Source organism: Aethalodelphis obliquidens, unplaced genomic scaffold (genome assembly GCF_003676395.1).
Source record: "Aethalodelphis obliquidens isolate GAN/ISIS:26980383/991018 unplaced genomic scaffold, ASM367639v1 scaffold40, whole genome shotgun sequence".
NCBI lineage: Eukaryota > Metazoa > Chordata > Mammalia > Artiodactyla > Delphinidae > Aethalodelphis > Aethalodelphis obliquidens.
Window position 1 is genome coordinate 16,798,599 of NW_020837984.1, and position 21,969 is coordinate 16,820,567.

General features: G+C 37.8%; 1 protein-coding gene across 9 annotated transcripts in view; it reads right to left on the minus strand.

Annotated features, from left to right (window-relative positions):
* Positions 1-21,969, minus strand: part of EXOC6B (exocyst complex component 6B) — a 696,544-nt gene that overhangs the window by 153,057 nt on the left and 521,518 nt on the right. For 8 of the 9 annotated variants that reach the window (XM_027131993.1, XM_027131994.1, XM_027131995.1 and 5 more), the window contains one exon: positions 13,405-13,478. In XM_027131993.1, the coding sequence (XP_026987794.1) occupies positions 13,405-13,478 (74 nt within the window). Of the gene's footprint in view, positions 1-1,013; positions 1,046-13,404; positions 13,479-21,969 lie in introns of those variants that run through there. The other variant, XM_027132000.1, reaches the window with a different exon arrangement.

Here is a 21,969-nt window from a genome sequence, read left to right on the forward strand (position 1 = left end):
ATAAAATCCTAGTCAAAATTCCATCAAGGTTTTTTTGTAGGAATTGACAAGCTGATTCTAAAATATATATGTAAAGGACCTAGAGTAAATAAACAATTTTGAAAAAGAAAAAACAGTTAGAGGACTCATACCATAGTACCTGATTTCAAGATTTAATATAAAAGTAAGATCAAGACATAGCAAAAGGATAGACACACAGATCAACGGAACAAAGTATAGAGTCCAGAAATAGAACAATACATATATAGTCAGTTGACTTTTGATAAAGGTGTCAAAGCAAATCAATAAAAATACATACTCTTTTAAACAAATGGTGCTGGAACAACTATACATTCTATATAAAAATATGAATCTTGACCATATTGTACATTATATTGAAAAATTAACTCAGAATGTGTCAACAGAGATGAAATGTAAAAAAACCTAACACTATATATAACAGTCCTAGAAGAAAAATAGGAGATAATCTTTGTGACTTTGGGTTAGGCAAAAATTTCTTAACATAGGACACATGGAGCAGGAGCCATGAAAGAAAAAAATGATGTCACTGAGAACTGTATTTTATTAAGATAAAACACTCAAACTTTTAGAGAAATACTATTAAGAAAATTAAAAGCTACAGACTAGGGGGAAAATGTTGTCAAACACATATCTAATAGTGAACTGTTAATCACGATATATAAAAATCTTTTACAACTCAATAATAATTATTTTTAAAACTGGATGAAAGATTTGAACAAACACCTCACAAAAGAAGAGATACAGATGTCAAATAAGCACAAAAAATAATGTTCAGCATCAACAGTCATTACATGAATGCAAATTAAAACCACCACAAGATACTACAACATACCTACTAAAATGGTAAAAATGAAAAGAAAATTGACAACACCAAATATTAGCAAGGGTGCAGAGCAACTGCAACTCTCATATATCGCTGGTGAAAATGTAAAGTGGTAAAGCCACTTTGAAAACAGTTTGATAGTTTCTTATAAAGTTAAAAATATACTTACCATATGACTCAGTAATCCCACTCCTAAGTACTCTAGAGAAATGAAAACATATGTCCACATAAAAACCTTTACACAAATCTTTATTGTGGCTTTTTTTCATGATATCCCCAAACTGGGAACAATCCAAATATTCATTGACTGGTAAATGAGTCAACAAATTATCCCCATAATGGAATATTATTCTGCAATAAAAATGAAGAAACTACTAATATATGCAACAATATGAATGAATCTCTACTAACATATGCAACAATATGAATGAACCTCAAAAGCATCATGCTAAGTGAAAGAGGCCAAAATGAAGAGTATGGTTCCATTTATATGCATTATTCCATTTAAATGACAAAACTGTAGCATCAGAGATCAGAACAGTCATTGCCAGGAGCTGGGAGTAGAAAGAGGAGACTCATTGCAAAGAGGCATAAAGGAATTTTCTGAGTAATGGAAACATTCTGCATGTTGATTTGGGTGGTAGTTACACAACTGCACAAGTTTGCAAAAATTTACAGAGCTGTATGTCTAAGAAGGATGAATTTTACTATATGTTAATTATGACTCAACAAACCAACAAACAAATAAAAGACTGTCACACCAAGTGTTGAAGAGAATGTGGAACAACTGGAACTCTCATTCACTGCTGACAGGTATGGAAAATGGTACAACCACTTTGGAAAATAGTTTGACATTTAAAAAAAAAGTTAAATGTATACTTCAACAATTCCACTCCTAGTATTACTCAAGAGAAATAAAAACATATCAATATATCTACACAAGCACTTGTACATGAATGTTCATTAGCCTTATTCATAACAGTGTGAAATTGGAAACAACAAAATGTTCACAAATATAGCAGATGAATGACCAAATAAAGTATGACATATCCATATAAAGAATATCACTCATCAATAAAAAGGAATGAACTATTGATACATCCAATACCATGGATGATCTTTTTTTTTAACCTGTGTATGTTTATTTATTTATTTTCTTATTAGTCATCCATTTTATACACATCAGTGTATACATGTCAATCCCAAACTCCCAGTTCATCACACACACACCCCCACCCCTTGCCGCTTTCTCCCCTTGGTGTCCGTGTTTTTTCTCTACTTCTAGGTCTCAATTTCTGCTCTGCAAACCGGTTCATCTGTACCATTTTCTAGGTTCCACATATATGCATTAATATACGATATATGTTTTTCTCTTTCTGACTTACTTCACTCTGTATGACAGTCTCTAGATGCATCCATGTCTCTACAAATGACCTAATTTTGTTCCTTTTTATGGCTGAGTGATATTCCATTGTATATGTGTACCACATCATCTTTATCCATTCATCTGTCAATGGGCATTTAGGTTGCTTCCATGACCTGGCTATTGTAAATACTGCTGCAATGAGCACTGGGGTGCATGTGTCTTTTTGAACTATGGTTTTCTTAGGGTGTATGCCCAGTAGTGGGATTGCTGGCTTATATGGTAATTCTATTTTTAGTTTTTTAAGGAACCTACATGCTGTTCTCCATGGTGGCTGTATTAATTTATATTCCCACCAACAGTGCAAGAGGGTTCCCTTTTCTCCACACCCTCTCCAGCATTTGTTGTCTGTAGATTTTCTGATGATGCCCATTCTAACTGGTGTGAGGTGATACATCATTGTAGTTTTGATTTGCATTTCTCTAATAATTAGTGATGTTGAGCAGCTTTTCATGTGCCTCTTGGCCATCTGTATGTCTTCTTTGGAGAAATGTCTATTTAGGTCTTCTGCCCATTTCTTGATTGGGTTGTTTGTTTTTTTAATATTGAGCTGCATGAACTGTTTATATATTTTGGAGATTAATCCTTTGTCTGTTGATTCATTTGCAAATATTTTCTCCCATTCTGAGGGCTGTCTTTTCGTCTTGTTAACTCCTCCCCAGTTAAGAGGCTGATATAGCTTTTGCTGTGGAAAAGCTTTTAAGTTTCATTAGGTCCCATTTGTTTATTTTTGTTTTTATTTCCATTACTCTAGGAGGTGGATCAAAAAAGATCTTGCTGTGATTTATGTCAAAGAGTGTTCTTCCTCTGTCTTCCTCTAGGAGTTTTATAGTGTCTGGTCTTACATTTAGGTGTCTAATCCATTTTGAGTTTATTTTTGTGTATGGTGTTAGGGAGTGTTCTAATTTCATTCTTTTACATGAAAGCTGTCCAGTTTTCCCAGCACCACTTATTGAAGAGACTGTCTTTTCTCCATTGTATATCTTTGTCTCCTTTTTCATAGATTAGTTGACCATAGGTGTGTGGGTTTATCTCTGGGCTTTCTATCCTGTTCCATTGATCTATTTTTCTGTTTTTGTGCCAGTACTATATTGTCTTGATTACTATAGCTTTGTAGTATAGTCTGAAGTCAGGGAGTCTGATTCCTCCAGCTCCGTTTTTTTCCCTCAAGACTGCTTTGGCTATTCGGGGTCTTTTGTGTCTCCATACAAATTTTAAGATTTTTTTGTTCTAGTTCTGTAAAAAATGCCATTGGTAATTTGATAGGGATTGCATTGAATCTGTCCATGGATGAATCTTAAAACATTATGCTGTATGAAATTCCCTTTCTGGAATTTTACATAAATTTGAGAGCTGGATGTATCAATAGTTTATTCTTTTTATTGATGAGCGATATTTCTTTATATGGGTATAGCATAATTTATTTAGTCATTTACCTGTTATATTTATGAACTAACCTACTGGAAACATTTCTTAGGCTATAAAAATAAAGGTTTTATAGCTTATAAGACTTATAATCCTGGAGTAAGCATTAAATACTTACTGGAATTTGCAGCTACAGGAGTCCCATTTTCCTGATGTTTAAGGAGTTGAGACAAAGAAGGGAGACACTAGAAGTTTAATAGGCCAAAAAAGAGTTTTCTTTCTCCATCCTTAAGGGGTTTGGAAAACTGCTTACATAGCAGTTAGAAGAGACTCCAAACAGCTCTCTGCTAACCTACTGGGAACAGATCCTAAATCCTTGGATCGATTGGGATCTTGCCTATATAACTAGTCACCAGAGCCAGTTTTTCTTTTCCACTGGATATTCTTAGCAAATGTTACAGTGTAAAATATCAAAAGGCAGTATCATAAGCTATTCTAAGAAAGTGAGCTGTCCTTTGACACCAATGCTATCCAGAAGGGCTTCAAGCCCAAGTTTAATTTCATTTCATGTGTAAGAATCCCTTAGTCACATCTTAAAATGCCGTATCATCTCTCTCTCTCTCTCCATATTTGCAAAGAGTTATTTTGCTCCTGAAATGAAGAAAGACCAAGAAGGAAATAATCCTGGCTAATCAAGGAGGGACTACTTTAAGAGATAAGCGTCCCATTGATATAGCTGTGTGATTGTGTAGGAAACTTGTTCCTTTGCAGCTCTCTGCTTGCTGATAGGTGTCCTACAGAAAGACTCCTTCCTGGGTATGGCTGCCTCAGAATCAGTCTTTCTGGATTGTCCCTTTGCCTCTTCAACTCACTCACTCTGGCTTGCTTCCCACTGTAGTTCTTTCTTTCACTTGGTTCCTGTTCCATCTTTGCTTGCCCCCTTGGGACTTGATACTTTAGTCCTTTTGGTTCCCTGTCTTTACTGATGCTGTCTGGTTCCCCTTTCATAGTTTGTTCTACGTCATTTCTTTACTGGTTTCTGAACTTGCCTAGTAGAAGGGTTTTAACCCTCAGATCAGGGTTCTGGACACTCTTTTTGTTCCTTGTTCCCCAGGCGCCTATGCTTGTAATGGTGGCTCCCAGATAGCTAATTCTCTTACAGCTATGGGGGGCTTCTTTCTTGGCAAACTGAAATATGCCCCAATTCCCTACATCTAGCCCTTTGTTGTCACTCTCTGCTGCCCTCCAGCGGCTATCAGTAGGATACACTTGTCAGAAATTAGTTCCAAGGCCTGGCTCTACTGTCCTTTCTGTGGCCTATGAGCGTCCTCTAATAGGACACTAGACAGTGTAGTTAATGCAGATGAGATTTGTGTTCAGAACCCAATAGGCTTTAACTCAGCCAGCACTACCACAACAGCCTCTGATTCCACTGCTACTCCCAGGGAAATTCATTGGTGATGACTTTCCTGTCCTTTCTCTTGAAGATGTGATTATCTGAGAAATTCACAAATTCCAGGTTTATGGGTATGCATATCCATGCTGTGTTGGAAGTAAGAAAGAGACCTCCTGAGTTTCTGAGGCTTGGCTTCTTGGGAAAGCAGAGAGCAGTGCAGTGGCTCAGGCTAGCCTAGCAGCTGGCCTCACAGACTACCTAGGTCTTTTATTGTTTAGCACGAGGATCACAAATGCTGTCTATGAGCTAAGGTAGAAATAACCAGGTGGCTTACTATGCTACGCTTATTAGCTCTTCACACAAGAGTTGAAATGGAATGCAACTCTAGCCTCTGAACTGAGAGACTTTACTATGAGGCTATCTGGAGTGATGCTGGCACCATGCCCACATTAAAAGTTACAGCTGTTTTACTGGACCAAAGGGGTAGCAGGGTTGTCACAGACTAGACTCACACTTCTGGAAAACGTCCTTCTAGCCACTACTGGAAAGGCTGTTCTATACTCTGGTGAAATCTCTAGGTGGCAGAGCTCTCTGCCTCCAGTTTAAAGTAGGAAGTGGTGGACAACTCTGTTGACCAAGCTTTAGATTAGGTTAGCCATCTAACCCAGGACTGTACCAATATGGGTTGCCAGTAACAATGGATAATCTTAGCCTGGGAGGCCCATAAGTCAAAGGCCAAATCCAATGCATTATTCATGGGAAAATACATCAAAAGTCTGGTGTTTTGTCTCCTGCCACCCAAAAGATTGTCCACAACCCCTCTAACTGAAGGTTCTTCACCCATTGCTTATTTCCACATATCTGCCATTAATTCAGTTTAAAGACCCTGTCATTAATGATTCAGCATTTCCAGACACACCTCCTCCCCAGTTAAGAGGCTGGTATAGGTGAGACAAAGTCTCAGCAGTTCTAGAATAAATTCTCCTCCAATCAACCAAAAACACTCAGTAAATCCCAGAATGTGTTACATATTACTGGCAATTCCTTCTATAAATTTTCTATGGTGGCTCCAGTTAATAATGTCCCAAGCAAAGTAAGGGGATCTATCTGATTTGCAGAAGCTGCAGCCACATCCCATAGCTGAAGACCTTATTCACCTGTGCCCTATCCTTGTGTATGCTGATCTAGTGTTGGCTTATATGAGGTCAAAGGTCTAGCTCAGTGGAATCTATTCTCAGAAATGTTCCCAATTTTCTTCTTCTTATTATTATTCTACAAAACCGGACCCAAAGATGTTAGCTCTTTTCTACTTGGCAATAGGAATTATTTGCTGTCAGAACTTCCTTTAAGGTTAGAGGTATCACTGTGAAGGTTATAAGTGTCTGTCAAAACAACATGGGCAAAACAATTTTGTTAATACAGCCAGAAAAACCTGCTTTCAAAAACCAAAGGACTACCTTTGGAAAGGAAGTATTTCAAGTTGACCATCTTATTTATGCCAGGCTGCCAAACATAGCTAAACGTTTTTTTCTGAAAGCCTGCTTATCAGTATACAGCACATTTGGCCTTGTCCTGGGGATCTTTCCAGAAAATTCTGCAGCTGTCCCTAAAACTGACTAATAGAGCATCAATACAAAAAATAAAAATCTAGACAAAGTAGCATTTCCTCAAAGCACCAGGGCCACCTGAAGAGAGATTTTGGGGAAGGGCAGAATGTTAAAAAGGCCTATGTTACAAGCATGGGCAAACTACACCAGAATGTAAGCTCCACAAGGGCAGGGACCATATTTTATTCACTACACTATACCCTCTATGCCACTGTACCCACTATAACAGTGCTAGGCATAGTGTTGAATGAATGAATACTTCCTGATTAAGGAGGTCTATATCTACATTCAAGTGCTTGCTGTGCCTATGTCAAGACATGGCCTATAGTCTGCAGGAGCTTTTAGTGGCTCTGTATCAGCAGAGATTTGTGCAGGAGTTCTAATATATTAATATTACTACATCCTCTTCTAATCAACAAATGCCTTTGGGATATGATAACCTCAGATTTCATTTCGGAAATGACATCTACCCACATATACACGCTATATGTGCTACCATATCAGTTGTGCAGATAATCTTTTCCAAGATAATGTGCTTTATGGCTTAAACCATTCCTTCTAACCCCACCATTAACATCAGTTATAGAAATGACATCTTCTAACTTCATGAGTTATCAAACTGTTTGATTACTAACTCTGGTGCAGATGACTCCCAGTTTTATAGGCCATTATTCAAGATCAACAAAATATTTCAGTTGAGCACCTGGAGAGTATTTCTACTGACAACATTACTGATCCACACACTTCACTACTAGAGGGTTCATATACCACTATATTTTCCTCCACCAAGAATATCCTTTCATAAAAACTTTCCCCTACTACCTACACCCACACCTCCCTTCTTTACCATGACTCACTGACAACTGCTCAGTAAATACCTGGGAAAACTACAGGCCACCACCCTTCCCTACTAAGAAGTACATGTGGGGGATGGCTTTCTTCCAGTTTAATATAGCTTAAGGGTTGTGATGAAGACTGATCCCTGAGGCCTTTTATGTGGGCCTGCCCTACCCCCACCCCAGCCTCCTATGTAATTGCCTGGTTAGGGTGAAATATTATAAAAGAAATTCTATTGAGCCTCATTTTGATATGTACCATATCAGACAAAATCAGTTTTTGATATAAATGGATGTTCTACTGAGGCTAAAATATAAGCACAGTTAATATTTTTTCCATAAGCGCCAACAGCAGTCATGCAAAGGGGACATGTTCCTCTTAATGGGAATATTGTTCATTAGACTTGAAGGTAAGGCAAAAAGAAGGGAAGGCAATTTTATTCAAAAACCAAAATTTTATTGAATAGGATCAAGATAGGAGGGGAAATCAAAGGGGAGGTGTCTACACAGTCAGATTCTTGAGTGGTTCTCAGGTTTCCCTACCTGATGCTGACTAACTGAAAATACTGATTTTACCTTTATACCTCTAATAGGCATAACATCAGAATCTGTTCAACGTCTCCAAAGAAATATACAATTATTTTTCTTAGGTTCTATAGTTGTTTTTAAGGCAGTTTAAGTGCCTGCAATGGAAATGCACTGCACTTACTTTAGACTGAAGGTTTAGAAATTGGGGAATAAGTGGCCTAGAGGGAACGTCACCAACTCAATCTAAAAAAAGCCACAGATATCTTGGGATGGCTTTGCTGTATAAGAGTTGTTGCCAACAAGCTCCATTCAGGAGATCTGATGCAATGTCACAACCTAATTCATTCAGCTTTATAAAAACTTACGTATATTGGAAGTAAAAAACGGTGCCAAGGAACAGAAACGTTTCTAAAGAACATATTCAAACCTCTTCCTGTTGGTCAGACATGGAAGGTGAACAGCTAAAATTTAATAAATAATGTAACAATTATCTGGGGAAGTTAAGATTCTCTCACAATGAATGGAAAAACAGAAATGTGAAGTGTTTCAGGGTAGCCTGTAATAAGCAGCATTTGATGAGGAGATACAGAACATAAAAGAGAGGTCCATGAAGAAGCTGGAAAGTAAAAGCAAAGAACAAAGAAGAGAAATTAAGAAAAGGGGATTTAAAGAGATTAGTTTAATACTTAAAGGTGGCAGAACAGTCTAGATCCTGGTTAAATCAATACACACACACGTGCACACACACACACAGACACACACAGACACATGCATACAAACACGCACACACATTTTTACAAACAAAACTTAAATCCAGCTCTTCTCCATGTCTGAAATACCTTTACCCCTCATCAACACCTAACTTCTTCTCAGTTTAACTCTCCACATTTTCCATGAAATATTTTATAACTACTCAGGCCTACAAAGACCTCTGTACTTCATGGCCATTTTTTGTACTTAGAGATTCAATCTTGCTCCTGATTTGCATTGTTTATGTCACATGATTATATAAAAGTCCTATATTCCAACTAGAGTGTAAGTTGGAGTCTCTTTTCCCATTCCTTGAATTTGGGCTGGCCTTGTGACCAGCTCTAGCCAACAGAATGTGGAAGAAGTGATATTTCAAGCATGGGCCTCAAGAGGTTTTCACACTTCCTCTTGCTCTCCTGGAACCCTGCCAGGAGGCCACGTGAATAAGCCTGGACTGGGCTGCTGGCTAGTGCGAGACCACAGGGAGCAGAGAAGAGTCGACTGAGCTAAGGCACCCGACCTCGGGCAAGCCAGAGCCCATCCGGCAGCTGATCTCAAAGTATGCGTGAGCTCAGCTGAACCTAGCCAATCTGTAGAAACTTGAGCTAAATAAATGGTTCTTGTTTTAAGCCAATGTTTTTGGGTGATTTGTTATGCAGCAAAAGCTACTGCAATAATTGAAACATACACAGTTGTTTTAGCATTCCAATGAAATACTTAATCATACTGTGCCTTATATTAGAATCAAGTATTTGCTGTTCACCTCTTTGTTACTGGAGGGCAGAGACTGTATTATATTCATTTGTGTATTCCCACAACACCTAAGTTGTGCTTTGTTCACAGTAGGCACTCAGAGTTTGATAAACTGAAATGAAAATCATCTGAAGTTCAAATTCCGGTGTTCATCAGCATAATTTACTTAATGTTTAACAACAGAAGAAAATACAAACCATAGTACTGCTTAAGAATCAAATAACTACTGAGGATCTACTATTGGCCTTGTGTTGTTATTCTCAATTATGAACCATTAAGGGCCAGCAATTATCAGTACTTGGAATATAAATGCTACTTCAAGATAGATAATAAATGAGCCTTTAAGTTGTCCTTCTCAAGATTTAGCATTAACCCAAATTTGGATTTTCATAGAAATATGCACGTAGATTTGATACATGAATGTGAAGTCGTACTGCAATCGTACTTTTATGAGCTTGGGAATATAGAAATTATAAAGTGGCAAAGAAGAAGATTTTGATTTGCACTAATTCACATTAACAGCTGGTTTTCTAAACCCAGAAACCTGACAAATGAGCTATGTAGGTAAATATACTTTAACTTTGACGTGCTATAAAAGTGTAAAATATCATGAAAGCCTGTGTATTCAAAATGTCATTTCACTTTTTTCCTTAAGAAGTAGAAAAATTAGAATAGACAGGACGGCTCAGAAAGGATGAATAGTTTTGCTATCCACATCTAATTTGCTTCCTAATAAAATTCTATGGCTTTTAAATGACACTCTGCTATTATAGTCTATACAGAGATGAGTTCATCAAATATTCCATGTTTTGAATATTTTAAAAATTATCATTCAATTGATAGAGCCTGAAACACTGTAAAGCAAAAGAACATGAAAGCATGATCAGAATGAATATATTCATAAACCAATGAAGAAAATACACTCAATGACAGTAAAAGAATATCCTTGCTGCACGGAACTGGGGACAAATCCCCTTTTTGCATGGGTGCGCGTATGTATCCTATAACTTGCCTTAACTTTAACTTCTTCCTTTAACTTCGGCCATTCCTGATTAATATTGTTATCTTTGACTTATGAAGGGCATAATGGTTAAATCAGGTAGTAAGGTGGATAACTGAGTCAGGACCTTAAAAGGTTTAGACAGGCTAAATAAATAAGAATGATTAAAATCTGGTTTGTTAATAGAATGTCAAAAAGGAAAACGCAGACCAAAGAGAGTAAAGTCTTCAATTGTGGTGTATAAAATCAACCACATAAAGACTAGATATGGAATGAGTAGCAATGCTACACGTGAAAAAGACTCAATTACTAGCAGATGGAAGCTCAATAAATCAGGATAGAAAGCCTGTCCCCCAAATTGGAGTGCATTAATAAAAATACAAAGAGTGAAAGGGTCAAAGTTAAGTGAGACATATTTTAGCCAACTTAAGAAATACGTTTCTTTCTTTCTTTTTTTTTTTTTTAAGAAATACGTTTCTTATAATCAGATTGTCTTGAGGTGGACCCTGCTGCTTTGGGGAAGCAAGTTCTCTTCAAGGAGAATATTCAAGCACAGTCTAGGGTGCTGTACAGGGATTCCAAGTATCAAGCCAAAGGTTATATTACATGATTTTTAAGATTAGCACCCAGCCCCCAAATTCCATAACTCTATTTTAGGATTGCAAAGAGTACAGGCAAAAGGACACATACTCAAGGACACCTAGTCATGTCTCATTTGAGGTCAAGCTATCTCCTTTGAAACCACACTTTCAGACTTTCTATTATAATCGGCACATCTCTTATAGTTCATTAGCTGCTCACTTTAAAAATGATGGTCACTTTAAGTTATGAGAACGACTAAGATGAACTGCAAAGAGATAAATATTTTCAGCACGGGATGTGGAAAGGTAATTTTTGTCACACTGATTCAACCTACCTGAGGCCTGCTAATAATGAGCTAGGCAAGTTTTTCAAATGATCTAAGAAAAATGTAAGCTGCTTTAATAGAGACAGACATAAATAGAAATTAAGTGATAGACTGAATAGCAAGAGGCATATTCTTTCATGACTCAGTGAAATTTTGGAGTTTTGGTTTCTACTACTAAAACTTCGTAATCGGAACCCTCAGAACAAAACTGTAACAGAAAATAGGAACTTAAGCATAAGCAACAGTGCTCACTGAGAGCTCACAAGTACTTGAGCATTCATCCCCAGCTCAGATCCACCTTATTTTGGCTGTGTTTTCTAACTTACTCCCTTAGTTAACATTTTCTGTGAACACTAGTTGCTTTCCATAGGGACCAAAACCACAAACTCGAGAGAATGACCACACTTCCTTTCCATGAAGAGTGAGAAGGGAAAAATTTTTCCTTGGATGTGTTTTTCCAATGAAATTCAATTTCTGCTTTCCAAGAAACGCCAATTGGCTCAGAAGTCTCTGAGAAGAAACAGTGCTGGGAAAGTCAAGCAGATACCGCTCCACAAAACCATAAAGCAAAATCCCAATCTTTCAGGTTTACATCAGCCAAGGGGTTAAAACCTGAACATCTCGGTTGAGTGGCTGAATCCACAGGTGGAAGGTGTTAAGTGTGGAAAGAGATACTCAGCTGCATTTGGGACCATGCTGGGAAAGCCTTTATGTGTAAGAGAACCCCCACCTCAACTCCTAAATATTAAGTTGACACACGTTTCTGGGACGCGGCCTGAATCCTCAAACTTTGGCGGGTCTATAGAGACACAATTTTCTGTTTTCTGCTTAACAGGGCTTTCCAGAATTGTCATCAGATGACAGATTACACCACCCATCCACAAGGATTCAGGGGTAGCTCAGGCCATCCATTATGGGTTAAAAGCTGTTCTAGCATGAATCGAGTCACAGTAGTAAGGAGACTACCAATACAAGGGGTCCTACAGCTTTAAGAAATACCCTGGGCATCTAAAAGTTCTCAGAATGCAAACTTTGTCAGCTCTGAAAACAAGAGGCACTGCATCATTATGGCAGGAGAAACAAAGCCAGCCCCCTTTTAAAAAACAGACAAAAAAAAAAAAGATTGTTTTAATAGGAGAGAAGCATCAGTCATTGATTCTTACTTCATTCACACTTTCTATCCAACCCCATCCATCTTCAGAGTGAAGAGATGACAGAGCCCAGTTAACTCTCTCCCTTTTTCGGCCCCCGCCCATACTGCTCCTCTATACCCAATCCACCAAGGCCTACCAACCCACCCTTTTCAATCTGCAAGCAACAGCTCTATCGCACGACTCTTTCTATCTAATGGGCTTGCAAAGCTCAGGTATACCTAAGTACCAGCTTTCATCACATTACTTCAGTAGGGTCGCCTGTCAGGTTAGCATGACTGGTCAGGGCCTTTGCTAAGTATCTAAAATGACCACTTAGTCACTCATGGCTGACCGCATTCTACAAAGGAGGGGATGGGAAGACTTAAGGCAACAGAAAAAAGTCAACAAACCAAACCAACAATCCAGAATGCAAAATATTTCATCTTTCTTAAATGCTACTGCCCTCATTATCTGCAAACAAAAGTCCTCTGGGCAGGCAGTCTCTGCATCAGTGCACCTGCTTAGCATTGGTTTGCTGAGCTATCTTTTTGCTGTGTCTGCAGAAGCCAACTATAGCACAATGGGTCACATCACTTGAGGGTCACTTGAGTCCCTCTACATTCTGGGTCCCTCCTCCCACCTCCTGCCTTCCCTTCCACCCACAAAACCTTTAACTCCACCATAGCTAAGGATCCCAGATAGCTAAATAAAAGAGGTGGCCTCAAACACAGGGAAAAACCCTTAGGTCTCCAGTGTGAATCGCCAACGCCAATCCCCCTCCCCTCCCCTTTTCCTTAAGACCTGATGGTCTTCAGTCACACATCTTAAAAGAAAAACAAAAAACAAAAACACAAAGACTTACTTGTCTCAAGTCGATGAAGGCCAACTGCAGCGTGTCCTCCTGGAACCCAGGCACCGGGCCGGATCTGGCAAACTCTGTGGGAAAGAAAAGAGGATAAAAAGCGCCTTTAACTAACCATGGACAGGGAGATTGGCAGACGGATGACAGGGAAGACAAGAGAGGCTGGGGGAGAGGAGGACCAAGCTTCTAAGGAGTCATGTCTCTCTCCCTTCAGCTTCTTTGTTTGCCCTTCAAAATTCGTGTCATCAAAACACCATTAATTCCAGCATCCTGACAGCAAGGAAACTGTACTAATTCGACCTGAAATTTATTCCCATGAGCTGCGCTGGGCTTCAGAGTATTTGTTTTGTGAATGGACAAACAACTTGCAAAGGAGGAGGGAGTGGGGGAGAGAAAAAAGTTTTTCCTCTCAACACAATAAAATCTTCAGCTGTGAAACTCTTTTCAGTTCCGAAAGCTATTTATATTTTAGATCGCTGAAGGAATTTTCTAATTTCACGCCTGTCACCTCATTCCCCAAGCATTTATCAAAAAATATTCCCTGCCACATCATTAATTATTCCCTCACTGATTATTTGTATTATCTCATGAGTGCATTATCGCCAACACACACACAGACACACACTCACACACACACACACCAGCAGCAGAGGCTGCCCCAATCTAGTGCTTGGCTCTTCAGTAAAAGAGTACTGCAGATATGAAAAGACCCATCTAAATAAATCTCACAGCAAAAACTTAGGAAACATTTGTACATGTCCATCCTTCTAGTGTATTCTTTGTTCTTGACTTCTACTTCTATTCCACTCTCAAAAATTCTTTTTTCTCCTCCTTCTATCCCAATTTAGTCTTAGGTCAAAAGAGACCACATGAATGCTATTTGCAATTTACAGTAGCGCCTTGGGTACATGCTCAGTTTATGCCTCTGGCTTCTACATTGTTAATACGAAGATAACTGCACAGGGCTATAGGGACAAATACTAGTAACAGTTAAGAATGTCAGATTTTATTGTCCCTAAGCCCTGCTTATTATGCAATCAAAAGGTCTTATTTAAGCCCCTACATACACACAAGACACACACACACACGTACATACAGAGCAAATTCAGAAGTTGGACAGTTACTAACTATGCCTTGAATTCTCTCTGTGAAGCCAAAGTATGATAAACATTTAACATCAATCTACTATTTACCTCAAAAATAACAAGTATCTGCTCAAAGCAAATATGAAAAGGAATGTTTTCCTTTCAATTATATTTTTCTTCAGGAATGAATTTAAGAAATTATACAAAGTTGGTATCATATTAGTCTTTTGAAATTAAATAAAATCCATCAAGATATTTGCATATATGTCTGGAAAATTACTTCAAACAACTAGTAACTGCATAGATTCAAATGATGATTTATGAACAATGACAGGAATTTCTGTTCTTTAAAAATATTTTCCATCTAGGAAATGTCTACTAGGTTTTCATAAAATCCTTGACCTACTTTAAAAAATGTTATCAAGGTAAGTTGCAGGGAACACAAAAACATTATGTGAAATGAAATTTAAAACAAGTTATTAAACGAATTGTATAGAACGCAAAGTGTTGTACAACTGTAACACAAAATATTCTTCTTCTAGAGATTTTAAATAAAAATGACTCAAATGGAAGGAGATAAACGATATAGAATGATTAGCACATTAAGTTTCTATTTACTTTGGAAAGAAAATTTATATGCCATTTATAAATGAATTCTATATGTATAGCCCAAATGATTAAAGTTTTAAAAAAGTAAAGTTCTAAGACTATACAAATACATGATGAGAGCCATGTTATAAAAGCTTGACAGAATCCATCCTTCATATCTTACAATAGCCATTATCTGTGATAACCTTGTATATGGCCACTGCTCAATTACAAGTACAACTTTCCCATACTATGCTCCTGTAGAAAGCAGTTCTTTGAATTATAGCCACAGCCACTCTTTTTGTCTTGATTGTCAGGTGGTCAGCTTAAATAAGCTTCCCATGCCTGGTAGTTTCATCCAAGGTTGGTAGATTATCACTGTTGCTCCCGTATGACATAACAGCTATGCTGCATCATCTGAAGTCCTCTCTGTCAGTAGGAACCCTACTTGAGTCAAGATGCAGCAACTATCACGGTGTTCTGCTGCCCTACACATGTTCAGTTCAACAGGATTGCCCTATGATACATGGTTTGAATGCTTGAGAGGTGGCTACACATGCTTGAATCTCCTTATTGGGCATGCCCCCTGGGGTTGACATGATGCTGATGAAACCACTCAGGAATCTGGATGTGATACATATTTAGTCAGAGCTGTACTTTATAGACCTCATTTTATGACACACTGAATCTTCCAGGTTCCCAGAGGACATGGTGGCCTTTTAGATTTGATTTTCCTTTTATAAATCAGGGAATGAAAATTACATCATGTGTGACAAAGTAAAGAGATTAATTTTTGTGTATAGCTTATGGAAATGTTTAATTACTATATATTCAACTTCATATTTACATTTTTTTCTCATTGTTTTATATATGTAATTCTTGTCTTCCCATGTAGGCAGTAAAGTCCTTAGGGATAAGGACCATATCACAGAACGTAGCAAGTATTAAAAACAGTAGATGTCCAACAAATACTTATATATTAATTTACAGAAATAACAAGATTAACTAATTACACATATTCTTTACTGCCAAGGAAAATCTTTGGATTGCAATAGTAGGGTGCCTTTAACCTGAGTATCAATAAGTAGGCTTTAGGAATTTATAAGCTCCCTAAAATTAGATGCCCAATGATTGAGGAGATGGGCTTTGGGTCATAAAAATCAGTTTGAGCTCCAGTTACTAGCTCTAAGGCCATGTGCAAACTACTTACTCTCCTTAAAGCTTCAATGTCTTTATCTCAAAAATAAGGGTAACAGTATATTCCTTATAGTGCTGCTATGAGGATTAAGTGAAACAACTATGTAAAGCAGTTGGCAGAGTACCTGGCATATCATAATTGATTATCATTACAATTAGTTTTTTGTGGGAATATGTGTTTCTCTGTGAAGAAGGTTCATATCTTTTATTGACTTCTCAGAGGGTTGGTGACCAAACAAAGGTCAAGAGACATTATTCTATACCCAGGACAAAACATTAGAAGAAATTCAGCTACTATTCAGTTATGAGTTAGTGAGTTGGTATTGAAAATTTATAGGCAAATATTTAAGTGCTTCACTTAAAGGAAGCTGATATGACTAATTACTAGTGTATTAGCCACAGCACAGTAATTTTCACTGGTATTATTTTAGAAATCAATAAATGCATGAAATAGGTCTCCCATAATTTTGTGATTCAATTATTTCCTTTAAAACATGACTGTTCTTCTACAGCCAATTTTTTCCATATATGAAAAATGTTAATAGTGTAAGAAAGTGTGAATTTTTTTTAAATTAATGTTTGTATTTAGTCTGACGTCAACTATGTAAAATACAATATGAATAGAAAACACGACAGTAAGCATTTATTTCATAATATTAACTGAGGCTGTTAAAGAGAGGAAGATTACAAGGGATTTTATTATTCTTTACATTTTATAAACTTTAAAAATGAGTAGAGACCACTTTTATAATCAGAGAAAAGGAAATAGAAGGACACACACACACACACACACACACACACACACCCCTAAAAATTATTTAGTGCTATTTTCTCTAGTAATAAGAGATAGAACTTGTTCAAGATTTAGAATTATAGGCAGCTGGGATTGATTTGCACACCCATGTCCTCAGAGGCTGCTTGATAGAGAGAAGGAAAACTGCACATGGGAGGGGACAAGGAGCCCCAAGTCTGCGGACACATATACAAACTGATTATATGTACACACAGAAGCTTTTCTTTAGAATCATGAATAAAAACTTTCCTTCTTTTGACATCATAAAAAGGAGTACATGTCTGTACTAGTGGCCAAGTGGAACCAATGGATATATGGGGCACAGTGAAAAAGTCTCTTTCTGGACTTGTCTCTGGATTCCAAGGTCTGTGGTATGTTTTCAGTCTCTAAGTGGCTTAAGCCAGTGCCAAAGTTTCCAAAGGCTGGAGTTTGACAGAGTGGCCCTCCACTTAACACAGAACCAAATCCTACCTTTGACTACCTTATGTTATGTGGGGACTGAATCAAGGTTCCAACGAGGCTGGCAAGAAAGCTTCCTCTCGGAAAACTTGTTCAGGTTAGTGGAGCCCCTGACCAGCACCCAGCCATCCTTCAGAGAGCTCCGCTCTCCCCAGCAGCTCTTCCCTGCCCTTGTCCAATCACAGTATGGACAAGAGTTGAAGCTGGGATCAGGGCCTGCCTCCAAGATCCAATTTGCAAATGTGAAAAATCTTTTAATGAGATAAATTTTCATTTTAAAAAAATTAAAAGGAGGTGTACAAAGTTATAGGAAAGAAGGCATATTGTTAAGTGAAGGTATAAAGAGGGAAAGAAAATAAGAGGTATAAAGGTATAAAGAGGGAAAGAAAAAACCCCTCACTTAACAAATATCCAACATTCCTTCACATTCTCATACACACTTAAATCGATGAGGTGTGGCAATTGTTTTTAAAGCAATATTAATTTCTCAAGAGTATCCTATAGTTTTACATTTCTAATAATCTTCATATAATAATGAAATAAAATTGCCAAAGTAGAAAAAGGAGGGATTCCACTAATTTCAAAATGCTTTCTACACTGCTTGAAGGCTGGTCTTAAAATTAACTGCCGCTTAGATGGGGGGAGGAAAAAAATGTTTAAATCAATTTAAAAATTATCTGGTACATTCATATTTGGCTGAGGAAAACAAAATATAAATTTTATAAAGAGCAGAGAACCCTAATTAGAATAAAACGGGAAAGTCAGAGTTAAAAGGGGCTTTGAGGAATCAAAATGACTGCCTTACAGCCAGAGAAAAGTACTCTGGTTTTTCAGAGTTCAAGGCCTTGAGAGAGAAGAGGGAAGTGAATGAAACTCAGAAAGGTTAAAAGGCTATAGGGAGGGGGAAGAGTAAGCTGGGACGAAGTGAGAGAGTGGCATGGACATATATACACTACCAAACGTAAAATCGATAGCTACTGGGAAGCAGCCGCATAGCACAGGGAGATCAGCTCGGTGCTTTGTGACCACCTAGAGGGGTGAGATAGGGAGGGTGGAAGGAAGACGCAAGAGGGAGGGGATATGGGGATATATGTATACGTATAGCTGATTCACTTTGTTATACAGCAGCAACTAACACACCATTGTAAAGCAATTATACTCCAATAAAGATGTTAAAAAAATAAATAAATTTAAAAAATAAAAGGTTATAGGTGAAGTTGGCTGGTGAGGACCTGGAAAAGCTTGACTTATGCGTTCGTCTCACTCTTTTTTTTTTTTTTGCCCCTACTTGCATGTAGGGTTCCCAGGATACAGGACTTTTGTTTTTGTTTTTTTTTGCGCTACGTGGGCCTCTCACTGTTGTGGCCTCTCCCGTTGTGGAGCACAGGCTCCGGAAGCGCAGGCTCAGCGGCCATGGCTCACGGGCCCAGCCGCTCCGCGGCGTGTGGGATCTTCCCGAACCGGGGCACGAACCCGTGTCCCCTGCATCAGCAGGCGGACTCTCAACCACTGAGCCACCAGGGAAGCCCAATACAGGACTTTTAACACTGGTGTGGTAAAAAAACGTTGCCTGCTATTTCAGTAAACAAGAATGTTGCCTGCCATTTTGGTAAACAATGAATGTTACCCACCATCAGCCACCAACCATTGCATCCACCCTAGACAGTGTGCCCTGAAGAGATTTCAGGATGAAGGAAAACAGGATACTGGCCCTGGATAGTTAAGATGCATATCAAAGGAATAATTTCTATGAGTCCAGACTCTTGCATCTTTCCATACATAGAGAAGCACTAAAATCATTAATTTGAGATGTCTGCTTTTTGTGATTAGCTATAATCTATTGATGTTTGACTCCATGTTTGTTTGTTTGTTTCCAGCAAAAACTCCTATATGCCCTGACTCCTCCCTTTACCTCTTTGGAACAGTTCTATCTGAGAGGTGTCTCCCGGGCTTTAGTTCTCAGTAAGGTCACCAAATAAAACATAACTCTCAAAAAAAAAAATGACTGCCTGAGTCTGTAATCTGTATATCTAGACAGGACATTTGAGAATTTATCAAAAGCAAGCTGTTGGAAACAGAATATAAAAGTAATTCTTCTGAATCTTTGCAAATTGTCCATAGAACAAGAATAATTTTCAAAGGAGATGAGCAAGGTAAAATTTATTTCAGAAAATCAAAACTAGTACAATATCTGGGAAATAGGTAAAATAGCAATTCTTAGAGGAAAAGCTAATCTGCTCAAATAAGAGAAAGTTGAAAAGGTAGTGGGCAAATTTTAACCAGAGGTTCCTGGTTAGTATCATATACTATTGCTCCCAGTGAAGTTCCAGGTCAGACAGTGGACAAGATAGCATCACCAGCCTTCACTGAATGGATTAAGGGTTTGGTTTTTGGCCAAAATGTCAGGTAAGAAAGAAAAGTCAGTACTCTGGAGCCCAAAGTATGTTGGGTACTTGTTTATATCTTAAGATCATGTCAGGTCACATGTGGTTTTTGTGGGATTAAAAAAGTAAGAGCTGCTGTTGCTGTATTAATATAATGGTTTCCTGGTATCTGGGTCCCTGGAGCAACAGATAAGGAGTATGCTAGACTACAAAGTGTGGCTCCGGGGAAGCTAAAACCTTCTTGCATCACTTCACAGTGGCTCCACTAAGCTAATTAAAGAGAAGAGTTGATGGACTCCACAGGGACTTCACTCGAGGCCCTGCTGCTCAGAGAAAGGTCAGCCAGAACATAAGGAAGTAAGTACTAAGGAGAGAGCTATCAAGGAGACAGAAAAAGGGAGGGAGGGCTGGTGGGAGGGAAAAGTTCCTTGGAGATTCAGCTGACTATACTTGTGTAAGTTTACTTGTATGAACACGTGATCATAAAAAATAGTTACCTTAAAAAAAAATAGTTACCTTTAATTATCTAGGGTATAATTCTGTAATGTAAATTTTTCTTTGTTTTTACATATTTTAAATAGGTAACTCACTAGATCTCCTACCTCAAGAAGGGCAGAGAAAAGTCCAGTCTAACTAACCTATTCTGAGCTTCCGTGTGAGAAATATGATTAAAACTGATAATAACAAAGTCTGATAGCAAATGCCAAACCAGTACTCTAAACAGATTTATAAATTGTTTTCAAAGTTTAATTCTCCTAACTCCTTTTGCTCTAAAAGACAACTGAAAACTAGGACAGATAGACATAGCTTTTTAATTAGTAAGGGATTAATCCCCTATAAGCTAGGAAATGGCCACAAGCATGAAGAACTTTCATGATGATGCTGAGTAAATAAGCCAATCAGTCTCCATCTGGCTGTCCCTTATACTGTACCACTGAGAGGAAATGAGGGTTCAGGTACTGGCAGTGACTGGTGTCAATGACAATATACATTCCCCTGGAGAGAGTAGCTGTCTTATGTGGAATAAACCTAGAAAATTCGAGAAGCTGATTTCTATGCCTTGCCTAGCGTACCTAACATATAAGAAAAATCTGTAAACAGTTTAATGAAATTAATTGGTTGAATCTAGCAAAGCAAATTAGAAAACAATTTTATTCGAGATTTAAAAGAAGGAGATGACATAAATTCCTACCATGTCATGGAGTCCAGGAGGCCACTGGGTACTGTTCTTTGTTTAAGGAAATAATATTTTAAATGGTGGATAAGAATACTTTAGCTGTATTCACCAAATTAAACAGAGTATCTTTTGCACTGCAGAGGAAGAAGGTTAAGGAAAGCCAAGACCATAACAAGTGGCAGAACAATGTCATGCCACATGGCACTGGACTTTCCCTTAATATTCCACAAATAATCACCAAAAACATAGCACAAGATGTCCTAGCACTTGCGTTTACAACCTAGAATCCTAAAGCTGAAAGGAGCATTTGTAATTACTGAGGACGTTTACAGAAGAAAAAATTAAAAAGCAAAAAAGGTAAGTCAGTGAACCAGATAGAACCTAATCCCTCTGTCTTTCTATTATTTCAATATGCATCCCTGATCTAGAATGTCTAAAAGCAAATATTCACTCTACATGTTCCATATATATATATATATATATATACACACACACACACACACACACACATATATGTATATATGTATGTATCTATATCTTTTTCATTTAGAGAATAAAATCATAAAAATATATAGATCTGTGTAAAGCCACAATATTCCTCTGAAGTTCCCAAATGCTTTGCAATTTTGCAAAATAAGGGCCAATTTCATAATAGATCTTTTAAAAGTATAGTGAAAAGAAGCCTCTCCCAATTAGCAATCAGCAGTGCTTCTGTGCATCTCTAAGAAAACTGAGGATCTGCCATGAAAGGCGTGGGTTTCCTGAGAGATGAGAAAGACTTGTGTTCTGAAGTAGTAACTTTGTATCCTTGATATTTTTACTCTGCTTTCAATGACTTAATCTTATCCGTGTGTTTGTTCAGCACTGATTATTCTGCTGTAT